Here is a 15,772-nt window from a genome sequence, read left to right as displayed (position 1 = left end):
ACTCTGCCTGTGTTCTACAGTCAGTCTTTAAATTTTTCTGAAATTCTTTGATATCTGTTGTAATCTCTCTGTTGACCTCTAGTGTTATTAATTTGGATTTTCTATGTCTTTTATTAATTCAGGCCAGATTTTGTTAATCCTACTTATCTTTTAAAACATTAACTCATTTCATCCATTCTTTGCATTTTTTCCATTTCATTTATTTGTGCCCCAATTTAGATACTTTCTTTTTACCTATTGCTTTCGGGTTTGTTTTTGTTTTGTTTTTTTTTCCTTGTTTTTTTTTTTTTCAAACTATTGAAGTACATTTTAAAATTATTTATCTGAGATTATATGTTTTTTCTTACTTTTTCATTTTTAAATTGTGTGCACTTGTGTTTAGATGCTCATGTGTACATGAGAGAGGCTTCTGTGGCGCCCAGCAGAGGGTATTCATTGAGCCCCTGGAGCTGGAGTTACAGGTGATTGTAAGCCATGATAAGATGCTGAGACCTGAACTCAGACTCCTGTGCAAGAACAGTTCAGTCTTCACTGCCGAGCCAACTCCAGCCCCTCTTTCTGCTGCCTTGTTTATGTTTGTAGGTACTTAGAGCTATAAGTTCCCCTTTCAGGTTTGCTTTTGTTTATTCCAGAGGTTTTAAGATGTTGTGCTTTCATTTCAGTTAATTCCAAGAATGTTTTTCTTTGTTTCTTGATTCCTTCAGTGGCCTATTCATCATTCACTAACTGTCTTGTCCTGTGTTGTTTTGTGCAGTTTTGTGTAGTCAGTCTCAGTATGTAGCCAGTGCTGGCCTGGAACTATCTCTGTAGACCAGGCAGGTCTCATGCACACGAGATCTAACTGCCTCTGGGACACAAGGCCTCTGCCAGCATACCAAGCTCAACACTTACTGAGCTTTTAATCTCTGTTACATAGTGTGCTTTTTCTATACTTTGCTTTGTTGTTAATATCAAGCGTTATTCCATTGTGGTCAGATAGAATACATGTAGAAGTTTGTCAAGATTTGCTTTCTGTCCACATACATGTCTGTTTTAGAGAAACTAATATGGTTTGTTGAGAATAATGCATATTCTATAGTGTTTGGGTGGAATATTCTATAGATATCTATTAAGTCCATTTAGTACTTAATGGCATTCAGCTTTGATATTTCTCTTCATTTTTGTTGTGGCCTGGATGGCCTGTCTGTCTGTAAAACTGGACACTTAAAGTCACCTACTTTATTGTGGTTTATCTGTAGACATTCTTTCCACCCATTCCCTCTAAGAGGGAATGTCTATCCTTGAGAGGGAGGTGTATTTCTGGTAGGCAACAGGAAGATAGATCCTGTTTTCTGATATAGTTTGTTCTAATACAGTTGTATCCTTTGAGGACTTGAGGCGATTACCATGTAGATGCATTATTGGAAGATGGGTATTAGTTGCTGTCAATTTTGTTGATTTTTGTGGTGTGTGGCAGTCTTACTTTGCATACCTGTCAACCTGCCATCATTAGCCTTGGATGTGCTTATTCTTCTGTTCATTCTGGAGTATTCCTTGTTTTCTCTGCAAGGCTGGTTGGTAATCACATGGTTCCCACAGAGAAGTAAGTTTTATTTTCATGGACCTGCTCTTTATATGTAACTTGGGCCATACTTCTCTCATCTTTAAATACCACCTCTGTCTTAGTTAGGATTTCACTGCTGAAGAGACACCGTGACCATACCAACTCTTACAAAGGAAAACACCCAATTGGGGTTGGCTTACAGTTTCAGAGGTTTAGTCCATGATCATTACGGCAGAAAGCCTGGCAGTATGCGGCAGACATGATGCTGCAGAATGGAGCTTAGAGTTCTACCTCTTAATCCAAAGGCAGCAGGAGACTGTGTGTCACCCTGGTGTAGCTTGAGCATATAAAATCTCAAAGCCTGTCCCACAGTGACATACTTTCTCTAACGAGGCCACACCTACTCCAGCAAGGCCACACCTCCTAATAGTGCCCTACTTATGCTGTAGGAGCCATATCTATTGAAAGTACCACACTCCTCCCCACCCCCATGCTTAGTTACTTAGTGTTTTAGCTGTAACTTGGTGTCCAGTATTCTTGTGTATTCTCCTTTTTTTTAACCATCGTCTTTGATTGGGAGAGTCTGAGAGGGCCGAGCCAGGTGAGCTAGTCTCTTACTAGGCAGTGCAAGCAGCCGCAAGGGCCTGAAGACAGATGGTGGTCCGAGTGGCTTGGGAGTCCTAAGGGAGGGCAGGATGTGGTAGTGTGCCCAGCACTGGGTGGGCCCTTGCAGGCAGAGCTCTCCATTTGGCTTTACAACCTGGAGCTCACAGATTCAGCTAGACAGCCAGCTAGTCAGTCTCAGTCACTCTCCAGTCTCCCGACCTTCCTAGTGGTGCGATTAAAGATACAGACTGGCCTTTTTCTTTTCTTTTTTTTAATTTTTAGTTTTTGAAATGTGAGTGATAGTATTTACTCAAAGCTTCATGTTTACATAGCAGTTATTTTACAGATTGACCTATGTCCCTGTAATGCCAGAAAAAAAAAATTATAAAAATAAAACAAAACAGGTACTTTTTCAGAAAACTATCATAGTTATATATTGTCTGCTTCAAAACTTATGTTTAATCACAGTATTTACATTCTGTATGTAGATATAAAATCTATAGTTATTTTAATCCCCTACCCCATAAGTTTTACAGAGCTCTTTAGGAGTTCAAAGGTCTAGTTGCTGTGCATAAATAAACTTTATCAGGGGGCTAGAGGTTTGGCTTAGCTATTAATTTCATTGTTTTTGACACAAGGTCTCATGTAGTCTTGGTTCCTTGTCAACTTTTGATCCTTCTGTCTCTACTTCCCAAGTGTAGATTACAACTTTGTGCCACTATGCCTTGTCTCATGCAGAACACATGCCAGGCAAGCAGTCTCCCAACCGTCCTGTCCCCAGCTGAGACTATTTCTTTACATACGTCTGTCGGATTGTTTGGAGTTTCTGGTTTTTGTTTGTTTTGTTTTAACTACCATTTCTAGGTTTTATAATAATTCTATGTGGTTCTCACCCTGTAACTTGATTTGATAATTCTTTGTTTTAGAGGAAAATTCTCAGGCTAGTGAAAATGAAAGAAAAACTGTTATTAGTTCTGATGTTCTAAAGGGAATCCGGTGGAGATACTTAATCATACAGAGTTCTGTTATCAAAATTGTTTAAAAGCATTCATATTGTCCTAAAACGTACCTTTTAAAAGTTGAATTTTCCTATTCTTAACCTTATAAATATTTATTGGGCATTGTTTATGAACTGGGTTGTCCAAACATGTAAAAATTAGTCAATTTCATTGTGATTTGATATTCTCCAGATGAAGGTAATGAAACAGAGGTGCAGCCACAGCAAAATAGTCAGTTAATGTGGAAACAAGGCCGGCAGCTACTTAGACAGTAAGTACCAAGATTAAATGTTCTTACTTGTTGAAAGTAAGAGCAGTTTTTTATGCTTCTCTTTTGTATTTTTAACTCATATTGTACTGGCTGGTTTTGCGTGTCAGCTTGACACAAACTGGAGTTATCACAGAGAAAGGAGCTTTAGGTGAGGAAATGTCTCCATGAGATCCAGCTGTGGGCATTTTCTCAATTAGTGATCAAGAGGGGAGGGCCCCTTGTGGGTGGTGCCATCCCTGGGCTGGTAGTCCTGGGTTCTATAAGAAAGCAAGCTGAGCAAGCCAAGGGAAGCAAGCCGGTAAGAAACATTCCTCCACGGCTTCTCCATCAGTTCCTGCTTCGCTTCCTGACCTGCTTGAGCTCCAGTCATGACCTCCTTTGGTGATGAATAGTAATGTGGAAGTGTAAGCTCAATATCTATACCTGTCTTTTGTCTAGACCAGTGGTTCTCAACCTTCCTAATGCTGTGACCCTTTTAATACAGTTCCTCAGGTTGTAGTAACTCCCAATCGAAAAATTATTTTTGTTGCTACTTCATAATTGTAATTTTGTTACTGGTTTGAATCGTAATATAAATTATCTGATATGTAGGATTTTTAATATGTGACCCCTATGAAAGGGTTGTTAAGTCCCCAAAGAGATCTCTACCCATAGGTTGAAAATCACTGATCTAGACAAAGTTAGAAAAGATTTAAACCATTAGGTGGATTTTCATTTCTGTACTCACTTCAGTCTTAAATACAACATGTATTTATCTTTTCAAATTTACTTTTGGTAATCTAAGTTGAACCTAGGTTCTTTTTTTTTTTAATTGGCTATTTTCATTATTTACATTTCAAACATTATCCCCTTTCCCGGTTTCCTAGCCTCCTGGAACCCCCCTACCCCATCCTCCCTCTCCCTGCCTCTTATGAGGGTGGTCCTTCACCCACCCTCTTCCACCTCCCACCCTTGATTCCCCTACATTGGGGCATCTATCCTGCCTTCATAGGATCAAGACCTCTCCTCCCATTGATGCATGACAAGGCCACCCTCGGCTATATATGCAGCCGGAGCCATGTGTACCCCTTGGTTGATGGCTTAGTCCCTGGAAGCTCTAGGGATGGGGGTTTGGTTGGTTGATATTGTTTGAACCTAGGTTCTTAAGTATGCCAGAAAAGTGCCCTGCTTCTTGTACCAACAGGGCACTTGTTTTCTTGTACCACATGTACTTCATGTTTGCTTGTTTACTTCTTTTTCTTTTTTGATATATTTTTTTATTTTATTTTTATTTTCTACATTCTTTGTTTATATTCCAAATGATTTCCCCTTTCCTGTTCCCCCCTCCCCATAAGCCCTTTTCCGTCCACCCATTCCTGATCAACCCCCTCCCACTTCTCTGTCCTGGTAATCCCCTACACAGCTGCATCAAGCCTTTCCAGGACCTGGAGCCTCTCCTTCCTTCTTCCTGGGAATCATTTGATATGTTAATTGTGTCTTGGGTATTCAGTGCTTCTGGGCTAAAATCCACTTATCAGTGACTACATTTCATGTGTGTTCTTTTGTGATTGGGTTACCTCACTTAGGATGATATTTTCCAGTTCCAACTATTTGCCCAAGAATTTCATGAATTCATTGTTTTTAATTGCTGAGTAGTATTCCATTGTATAAATATACCACATTTTCTGTATCCATTCCTCCATTGAGGGACATCTGGGTTCTTTCCAGCTTCTGGCTATTATAAATAAGGCTGCTATGAACATAGTGGAGCATGTGTCCTTATTGCATGCTGGGGAATCCTCTGGGTATATGCCCAGGAGTGGTATAATAGGGTCCTCTGGAAGTTTCATGCCCAGTTTTATGAGGAACCGCCAGACTGATTTCCAGAGTGGTTATACCATCTTGCAATCCCACCAGCAGTGGAGGAGTGTTCCTCTTTCTCCACATCCTCGTCAACACCTGCTGTTTCCTGAATTTTTAATCTTAGCCATTCTGACTGGTATGCCTAAACATAATAAAAGCAATATACAGCAAACTGGTAGCCAACATCAAACCAAATGGAGAGAAACTTGAAGCAATCATATTAAAATCAGGGACTAGACAAGGCTGCCTCCTCTCTCCATATCTTTTCAATATAGTACTTGAAGTTCTAGCTAGAGCAATTAGACAACATAAGGAGGTCAGAGGGATACAAATTGGAAAGGAAGAAGTCAAACTATCACTATTCGCAGATGATATGATAGTATACTTAAGTGACACAAAACTCCACCAAAGAACTTCTAAAGCTGATAAACAACTTCAGCAAAGTGGCCAGATATAAAATCAACTCAAGCAAGTCAGTAGCCTTCTTATTTCTTTGTTGATGTGGTCTCACTGAATTAACTAGGCTAGCCTTGAGTTTGTACTGTCCCTCCCTGAGCCTCCCCAATAGCTCTGGTACAGGTAAGCACTACCAGTCTTAGCCATTTTCAATTTTTAAATGGCTAAGTGCTCTTAAACAGCTGTGGGAGGCTAAGCAGTTAAGAGCACTTTCTGCCCTTGTAGAGGACCTGGGTTCAGTTCCCAGCACCCACATGCTGGCTTACAATCACCTATAACTCTAAATCAGGTGATCTGGCATCTGCTGCTGGCCACTGCAGGTGCTAGGCACACACATGGTGCACAGATATACATGCCGACAAAGCATTCATACACTAAAAATAGAAATAAGTTTTAAATGCTGATTAGCTTTTTGTTTTTGTTAATGAGAAGTGATTTCATAGTAAATTAAGGCATTTTCAAAACTTTAAAAGTCATTACATACCTTTTGAAAAAGGTGACATTTTATCAGTAAGCTATGCATCAGCTATTTACTAAGAGATACTCTGCATGACTGACAGAGCAGTTTAAAACAGATATGTGATTTAGTTTTGTTGTCAAAGCAAGGTACATATCAAATATTAATTATTAAAAGTAGAAAAAACAAGCTAGAGATATGGCTTAGGAAAATCAAGCATTGGCTGGTTTTTGCAGAGGACCTGGGTTTGGTTTCTAGGACCCTTATGGTGACTCAGAACCACTCATAACTACAGTCTCAGGGGATCCAGTGCCCTCAACTGACCTCTGTGGACACCAGGCACGCATGTGGTGCACATGCACCATGCATGCAAAACATTCATACCCATAAAATACATAAGCCTATCATTTTAAGTATTAGGACAGCTTATGCGTCATTATAGTAGTCTTCAGAAATGTCTGGTTAAATTCAAGGAAGTGGGAATTTATAATTTCAGATTTTTAAAATGAAGACTTTCCTGTGACTACTGAGTGGGTTTGAACAGTGAACATCTCAGTTTGATAAGACATCCTATCCTGTCCTGTCTGATTACCTGTCTTTGTGAGGTGTCTTTCAGCTCTATTAACTCTACAAATGAAATCCTGAAGTGAGCTGGCCTTAAACTATTGTCTTGTCCACCTGTGCTTTCCTCGTTTCTTCATTAAACCTACTATATAAACAAACACATGTTATCCTTATATCGTGTTGTCACTGTCATTTCCTTTGTTCTGGTCCTACCACTACCACGCTTGGCCTGTTAAAACAAATCATTATCAGCATTTAACACTGGAGTTCTTAGGTGTAGAGTGCTTTCTATATGTCGTGGGTGATATTAGGTCTCCTTGATGAGAATAAAAAGTTTAAGAGAAAATTGCATGTCAAGTAAGTGGCACAATTGGGCTTGAGCCATGGATGTAACTGTATGCTCTGTGCTCTTTTTCTGTGCCTCTGACTCTATTGAATTACACAAATTCACATGAGTTTATATACCTTAAATCCTACAATTTAATTATTTATTTTTGTTTTTGAATTTCTCAAGTCAGAAACATCTCTTTTTAAAGTGACTCTTATGAAAAAAATATTCTCTTTTTCTGTGTTGTGGAAAGAAAAATTTACACTAGAAACATTCTTTGCAGATTTTAGTAATGACACTTCACGTAAGAAATGTTAAAACAACTGGAGCCATTATTCTAACATAGCAATAGTAGAGTTTGTGAGGAGAGTGTTCCATTCTTCCTAAAGCAAAAAGTGTGCTCTGAAATTAATGGAAGAACTGTTTCTTAGGATAAATGAATAGTGTTATTGTACAGTTCTTTGGTTTTCCTCCGTGACTGTAGAGGCTGGTACTGCAAGAGACAGCTCCATCTGCAGCTGGAATAGTATTAACAAGTCTTACTGACATGGTACTGGTCTGTTAAACCTTATATAGTCAGTGAGCTTGAAGAAATACTTTTATTTACATTTTAAATTTTACAATGCTAATTCCTATGTGACTGAATTGTAAGGATCCTCTTTGTGCAGGTATCTCCAGGAGGTCGGCTACACTGATACTATTCTAGATGTGAAGTCCAAGCGTGTGAGGGCATTGTTGGGCTTTTCAAGTGATGTCACTGACAGGGAGGATGACAAAAACCAGGACTCGGTGATAAATGGCACAGAGGCTGAAGTTAAAGAGACAGCAATGATTGGGTAAGTAGTTTGTCTGGAAATTGTTTTAGCTATAACTTCAGTTCTTACTGAATATTTTTGGTATAGAGGATATTAAGCTCTTAAATAATGACTTGGTAATGATTAATTTTAGTTAATTAAATGTTATAATTAAAAAAGTTTTACTTAGAAGGTCTTAAGATTATTTTAATTAAAGAATATAATTTTTATTTAGGGTATTTTTATTTGCTTTAAATTTACAGATTTAAGATAGATTTTAATATCTTGAAGCATTGTCAACCCCTGTTAGAATCTCATAAAAGATGTTACTGAAATTAAATACAAATCTTTAAGAATGATATATTATTGATGAACCAGAGATCAAAAGTAAATCTTTCCTTAATCATATCTTTTATATCATAATGTTGTTCCTTATCTTTCCTTTGCTATAAAATATCTATTTTAAATATATGTGTATATATACACACATACCTATTGAATTAATGGACTATGTGTGACAATTCAGAAGTTATTTGAACTACTGGAGTCTTGTTTCAGACCACATACTATTGACATACATAATTTTACTCAAGTAAACATAACAATAAACATACTTCAATATAGAGATTATTCTTTATTTTAAAAATTGTTATAAACCTTTTTTTGAATAAAAAAACCAAAGAATCTGTGAATGTCTAAGTCTGATGTTAACTTTTTTAAACTCCTGTTTAGGCTAAAAGAATGGTTTCAATTGAACTCTGTAAATTTCTTTAAGAAAACATAGTTCCAGTTATTTGAAATATAAAACTTCAGAATTAGATAGTTTCAAAATAAACAATTTTATAAACAAATGCCCTTGGGCCTTTTAAAAACGTAATATAATACATTTATCTTTAGTGTGCATGCTATGAATAGCTGTATTTTCACCATGTAGGTTACGGCATTACATTGTTATATAGTGGGGAAGGGTCACATGAGAGGTCCAAGGAGGATTGTAGAGAAGACACGACAGCAAAACGAGGCAGAGCTACTTAAAATAATATTTTTAGAGGAGCTCGTTAAGGTCAGCATGAAGGTCAGTCTGCAGAATTTGTCTGTCTAAGATGGAGGCTTAAGCACTCACTGTTGTCCTTTTTCAGTTACTGCAGAGAACTGTAGTGGATGGGAAGCAGCGTAGGTCATGGGATAGATAGTTCAGAGGTCATATACTATCATGTTGTAATCCAAGCATAAGGGGCTGAACCTAGCAGCAACAGTTCTTTTTTTTTTTTTTTTTTTTTTTTTTTTTTTTTTTATTGGTGATGTTTTAAAAGTTTACCTGAGTATCATTGTATATATTTTAAAACCAGAAAATCCGAGTTAACAGATTCTGCCTCCGTGCTGGACAATTTCAAATTCCTTGAAAATGCAGCTGCAGATTTCAGTGATGAAGACGAGGATGAGGACATTGATGGAAGAGAGAAGAGTATCGTTGATACTTCCACCGTGAGTTGGAGAACTCATTTCAGTGTTTTTACGTGTCATAATGCATGTGTTAGAAGACTGTGTCCTTAACATCTTGAATCCTTACATTCCTTTCATAAACTTTGGGCAAGTAGAAAATTTTTATTACTGATTTTAGTCTCAGTATTATTTTTAGTATAGCATTCTCTCGTCAGTATGCTTAGATGCTGTCAATTCAGTAGAGAAGGCAGCTCTCCATGGAACTGCAGAGTGTGCTGAATGCTGCGTGTTCTAACCGTGTCCTGGCGTTGTCTGTGACGACAGACATAGAACTGGCATACACAGGATGGTGCCTGATGGTGGCTGGCAGCAGCTCTGAGACGGTTTTCTCTCTCCCGGGAGGGCTGCCATACGTGTTCTGCAGTTTCAGACCTCTCCCACACTCTGTCCTGTGATTCAGCCTTTAAGAGTACCGACTTCCCCATGCATTTCCTACAACAGCAAGTGTCTCTAGGTTAATGTTTCTTCTTCCTCTGGTCTTTTCCCCTCCTTTCCTCTTTCCTTTGTTTTTCTCTTTTTTTTTTCTCCTCTTTGAAGGAAGAGATGAAGACGTGCTTTACTTTTGTTCAGCAAAGTGTGTGCCTTTTGTCTTTTCTTTAAGAATAGGAAGAAGGAAAGTTACAATGTGAAGCAGAAGGATCCAGTGGCAGACACCACAGTGAAGGTGTGCGTCTGCAGCATGGTCTTTTTTTTTTTCCTCAGGGATGGGGATTGAGACAAAGTCTCCCCATGTAGCTCTGTCTATCCTGGAACTTCAGAGATCTGCCTGCCTCTGCTTCCTGAGTGCTGCTGGGATCCGGGTTGCCTGGCTTTAGTTCCTTTTCTTAACATGTCTGGCATAATTTTATTAGTTTGTAAGATGAAGATTATAATAAGTACCTCATTTAATTCCCAGAAGACTATGATAAATAGGAGACTGTATATAAAAATAATGTTTAGCTATAATTAATGTGCTTTCTTAGGATTGCTTCTGTTTTTCATGCTTTCTACTTTCTGGGCTTAGTCCCAAGACTCTTCTTTCTGCCACATTATTGTTTGTATATGCACTGGTCCTTTACACTGTGGATCTTAGCCCTATCAGAGATACTTTGGAATATCAAAACTATCAAGTTTTTAATAGTAGTCACCCAAATTTTTCTTAGCAACACAAGCTATAATAGTGTGTGCCCACCTAAATGTCTGATCCTTCGCTTTGTCTTAACCATCCAGAGTTGTGTAGTTCTGTATGGACTTTTGTGTGGCTGTTGCTTTGAGATACCATTTTCCTAACAGGATACTTTATTCATAACCCAGTGGCAAATAACTCTCATAAAGTTCTTTGTTGGTAATTGTATCAGTTTAAATATTTTAAAAATCTATAAATTGATTACTAAAAACAAGTTAAATGATCAGATTGGAAAATTTTAGCAATCTAACCATTTGGTTCCTCAGTTTTTAACCACTTAATTTCTTTTTATGTAATTAAATTGATAGTATTGACAGTTTTCCAGCTGATAGCACAGATCACAGGACATCCCTGGGACCAGAGTCACCCATTACCCACACTTAAATACTGGGGTCTGAAAACCTTCTCCCTCATCTTTACCATATGCTGGGTATTGAACCGAGGTCCTGTATTTAATAGGCAAATAAAACACCCCAGCCCGAGAAGAAAAATGTATTTAAATGACTGGGTATTTTTCTTAACAGTTTCATTAGCTTTTATATCGTATTATGCTAATTTCCACACACAGCTGTAGTCTGATAGATGCATGTCAAAGGGATTTTTTTTTTTTACAATTTTAAGTGTATAGAATGGTAAGCATGACTTGTAAGATGTATTACAATCTACACAGAGAAAATGGTTGAAATTTGTCCTGTTAATGCTCATAGAGCAAATAGGTTTTTAAAAACAGCGTCTTAAGGCTAGGGTTGGTGGTGTATATCTTTAATTCCAGCACTTGGGAGACGGAGACACGAGGCTATCGGTGGGATTGAGGCCATCCTGGTTTATACAGTGAGCTCTAGGACAGCCAAGACTTCTCAGAAAGACTTTGTCTCAGAAGAAAAAAAAAGGTTTATTATTATTTTAATAAAATAGTTAATAGGTCTAAACTGAGAGAATATGGCTACTGTTGGTTACATTTAGTCTGTTATATGCATGGTTTCTCCACAGCCACACCCTGTCTTTTCTTTCTCCTGACCTCAAAGTTCACTTGTTCTTTGTGGTGTTGTCAAGAGCAGTGGTTCTCAACCTGTGGGTCATGACCCTTTGGGAGTAGAATGACCTTTCACAGAGGTCACACACACTACCTTCATATCAAATATTTACATTACGAGTTTTAACTGTAGCAAAACTACAGCTATGAAGTAGCAATGAAATATTCTTATGGTTTGGGGTCAGCATAGCATGAGGAACTGTATCACAAGATCAGGAGGTTGCCATCCACTGTGCTCTGGAACATTCCTATCTCCTGTCGGTCCTCTTCCCTTGCTATTGCCACTATCAGAGTGTCCTCATTACCTTGGAGTAGTGAGGATCTGAAATTATAAATGCATAAAATATATCCTATTCTGTGTAAAAGATAAGTTCTGCAGAAGCATTTGCTTTATTCAAGAACTTAGGAGGGAAAAAAATGGAATTAAGAACTGTTAGATGTGGTTTTAGTAACATAAAGAATCCTAAGCCCTTTTGAACTATCTTATTTTTTTTTTTTTTGTAATTTTTCATTGTGTTTTTCTAACCTGCTTGAAACTCCCTAGCCTATTTCTCATATTTCTTTTAAAACTCCTTTTAAATGTTTTTTTGTTTGTTTGTTTTTTGATTTGTTTTTTGGGGGTTTTTTTTTTGTTTGTTTTTGTTTGTTTGGTTGGTTGGTTTTGGTTTCTTTCGAGACAGGGATTCTCTGTATAGCCCTGGCTGTCCTGGAACTCACCCTGTAGACCAGGCTGGCCTTGAACTCAGAAATCTTCCTGCCTCTGCCTCCCAGAGTGCTGGGATTACAGGCATGCACCACCGCCGCCCGGCTCCTTTTAAATGTTTTTAGTTGAAATAGACTGTGTGCCTTTCCCCTTCTCTGTCCTCCCTCCATCCCTTCTGTGATGCCCACCCTTAAAACCTCTCCTGTCCTCTTTGCACTCTTCAGTTGATGGCTTCCTTTTACAAATTATTATTGTTACATGCATGTATGTTTGTATGTGTGTATACATATAACAAATACAGATAAACACAACTTATTGAATCTGTTTTTGTTGTGTGCATGGTTTCAGGGCTGACCACTTGTTTTCTGTGATGATCTCCATTTGCTGACCTTTTCTCCTTAATTTCTTAAGTAGAAAGTCTCCTGTATGGGGAAGGGAAGTATTACTATTACAATTTTACCCCTCCCTGCTTACTGAGCATATCTTTCCTTGGCGACCACAGGTCTTTGTACTTTGAAGCCTAAGCATTAGACTGCACAGGGTTTCTGATGTGTTTCTGCAAAATGCTTGCTAGTGTAGACACTTGCTAGGTATGACTGTGGTATGGACCCAATGGCTGTCTCATTTTTTTATGGCTACCTAGATGTGTTTGCCCTCGGAGTTGCTTTTGTTACTTAATACCATGTTTAGTAATAACTAAAGCCCAAAATTCTCCAAGACATTTAATTTGACATTACAGGTACTGTTTCTGGCTTTTCCCTACCCCTTTTATCTGGCAGTGAGGACAAAGACTTTCCATCTTGGTGGCTAGTAGTGGCCCCTCTGACATCAGCTGGATGGAACTATGAGGATAGGGTAGCCTGAGGATGTTTTGCTTGTTTGTGCACATGTGTGCCTAGTGTCTGACCTAGAGGCCAGAAGAGACCATTAGATCCCCCACATCTGGAGGTATAGACAGTTGTGAGCTGTGATGTGGGGGCTACGGAATGAACTCAGGTCCTCTGAAAGAACAGCCCGAGCTCTTCACCACTGAGCCATCTTTCTGGCCCTGGTGCCAATCCTCAGAGACATTGTTTTATACCTGAGTGTTGTCGCTTAGTCACTAGAACAAGTTATCAGGAAATGGCTTGTGAGTAATTAGAGAAATGAAACGATATCCTATGAGCTCTCTGCTCAGAACCTGCCGTGGTTGTCTTAGGGTTCGCTAGATGGTATCTAAGAAGTACTGCAAGAATAACAGTGTTTCTTGTTTTAGGGTAATACTCTCGGTAAACAGGATTTTTTTTAAAGATTTATTTATTTCATTTATATGAGTACACTGTGTCTGTCTTCATCCACACCAGAAGAGGGTATCAGATCCCTTTACAGATGGTTGTGAGCCACCATGTAGTTGCTGGGAATTGAACTCAGTGCCTCTGGAAGAGCAAGTAGCCAGGGCTCTTAACCACTGAGCTATCTCTCCAGCCCCAGTAAACAGAATTTTAGTGTCATTAAATAACACAATTTTTCCTGTTTAGTTTTTATATGCATAATGAAGACAGACAGAGCATAGGCATGTTTGGCTCAGCATTCACTGTCTAGTTTACCTTTTAAAACTACTGGATTTGTGGTTCCAGAGGTATCTTTAAATATATAAAAGTAGGTCAAAAACAATTCTTGTATTAAGCCTGAGTTATCTCCCTCTACAATATCAATATTTTAGGGAGGGAAAGTGAATCTATACCAGCTACTGACCTGGACACATAGTGCATGTCTCTCATCCCAGCATTCTGGAGTTAGGAACAACTCAGCGTCAAGACTAGCAAGGGCTTCATAGTAAGACGAGAAGTAAAATGAAGCTCTTAGAGAGATTGAGGAAAATGGAAGTGATATAGGAGCCCATTTCTGCATTTGTCATGGCTGGCTCTGTGAGGGTGCAACATAGTTCCATGGAAGTCTCATGGCTTTGCTCTGGAAACTGCACTGTTACAGAATGTGTTCTGCTTAAATTAGATCAAAGTCTGCAGACTGTACACACTGCATCTAAGGAAAGATTTAATTGTTCTCATAACAAGAGTGTAACCTGTCTATAATTTAAGTACAAATCGTATCCATCTATACATAGATTTCTTTAGTTTAAGTAATCTGCCATACTTTTGAACAAAGTTTAAATTACTGCTTTAAGGTGTACACTGCTGAGTTAGGGGTTGTAGGTCTGTAGTACAGCCAGCGTGTACATTCCAAAAACCGGTTTCTTCGAGTACTCAATTGCAAAGGATCCAGTCTCTTTATTTAAATTAAATGCATAATATTGGTTTTTATTTTAGTTTGATATTTTCCCTCCCCCCTCCCCCATTAGATTGTTAGGAAAAAAGCATTGCCTGATACCAGTGAAGACCGAGACACAAAAGAAGCTCTGAAGGAGTTTGACTTTCTTGTCACATCAGAGGAAGGAGACAACGAGTCTAGAAGTGCAGGCGATGGAACGGACTGGGGTAAGGGAGCACGTTGGGTCCAGTCAGAGGTCTGGATGAGGATGGGAAGTAATGGTTCACCAGGAGGCGTGTCTGGGAACACTCGGTTCTGAGTGCTGTCCGTCAGTGAGGCTTATCCTCTCTCTCTTCCGTCTGGGTCGCTGAGCACTTGTAAGGAAGCAGTGTAGCTCTTGCCTCCTCCGTTAATGTGTAGGAATGCAGTATGAAACAAAATTGAGTTAAACACGGGCAGTTGTAGTTCCTGCTTAGACGAGCAGAACCTGCTGACTTAGATTTGGGGAAAGCTTGAGCATGAGGTATAGTGGAAGACCTGGGTTAAGTACTGTGCTCTTTTGACAGTTGTAGTTCTTGTGCTCCCTAGGATCTGACATAGTGTGCAGGCACAGTCCCGGGTCATGCAATTTGCTTTAAATAGCTATAGACAGCTACAACTGTTAACAAGCATTGTAAGCAACATTTGAGGGGAACTTCTGTGACATTATTTTTGAACTTAAAGAGTTGTGGCTGGGTGGTGGTGGCACACGCCTTTAATCCTAGCACTCTAGGAGGCAGAGGCAGGCGGATTTCTGAGTTCGAGGCCAGCCTGGTCTACAGAGTGAGTTCCAGGACAGCCAGAGCTACACAGAGAAACCCTGTCTCGAAAAAAACAAATCCAAAAAAACCAAAAGAAAAGAAAAGAATTGTGATAAATCCTTCAGAGGAGATCTGTTGGGTATGTGCATATGTATGTAAAAGAAACAGAAAAGAAGGGACTAGCATTTGCTCAATTATTGAGAGAGCGTAATGCTGTTGGTTACTATAATGCTACCTTTAAGGGCACCGCTGTAAAGCTTCCTCTTCGTGTTCTTAAAAGATGAGCCAATGCGTTCATGTTTGAAATACTCAGTATTTTGTTCATAAAGATCAATGACACAAATGTTATTTTATAAATTTATACAAATATTGCTATAAATGACAGATATTATTTTATAGAATTGTTGACTGCTGTTGTGATGTAGCTGTACCACATTATGAAACTTTCTCTGGCTTTTGCTC

At 38.8% G+C, this 15,772-nt stretch overlaps 1 protein-coding gene across 2 annotated transcripts in view; it reads left to right on the top strand.

Annotated features, from left to right (window-relative positions):
* Positions 1 to 15,772, top strand: part of Strn (striatin) — a 94,126-nt gene that overhangs the window by 52,010 nt on the left and 26,344 nt on the right. For both annotated transcript variants that reach the window (XM_052186390.1, XM_052186391.1), the window contains exons 4-7: positions 3,340 to 3,418; positions 7,734 to 7,901; positions 9,209 to 9,344; positions 14,602 to 14,737. In XM_052186390.1, coding sequence (XP_052042350.1) covers positions 3,340 to 3,418; positions 7,734 to 7,901; positions 9,209 to 9,344; positions 14,602 to 14,737 — 519 coding nt within the window. The remainder of the gene's footprint in view (positions 1 to 3,339; positions 3,419 to 7,733; positions 7,902 to 9,208; positions 9,345 to 14,601; positions 14,738 to 15,772) is intronic.

Source organism: Apodemus sylvaticus, chromosome 6 (genome assembly GCF_947179515.1).
Source record: "Apodemus sylvaticus chromosome 6, mApoSyl1.1, whole genome shotgun sequence".
In the NCBI taxonomy this organism is placed as follows: domain Eukaryota; kingdom Metazoa; phylum Chordata; class Mammalia; order Rodentia; family Muridae; genus Apodemus; species Apodemus sylvaticus.
Note: the sequence above shows the minus strand (reverse complement) of the source record. Positions and strands in the feature narration are given on the sequence as shown.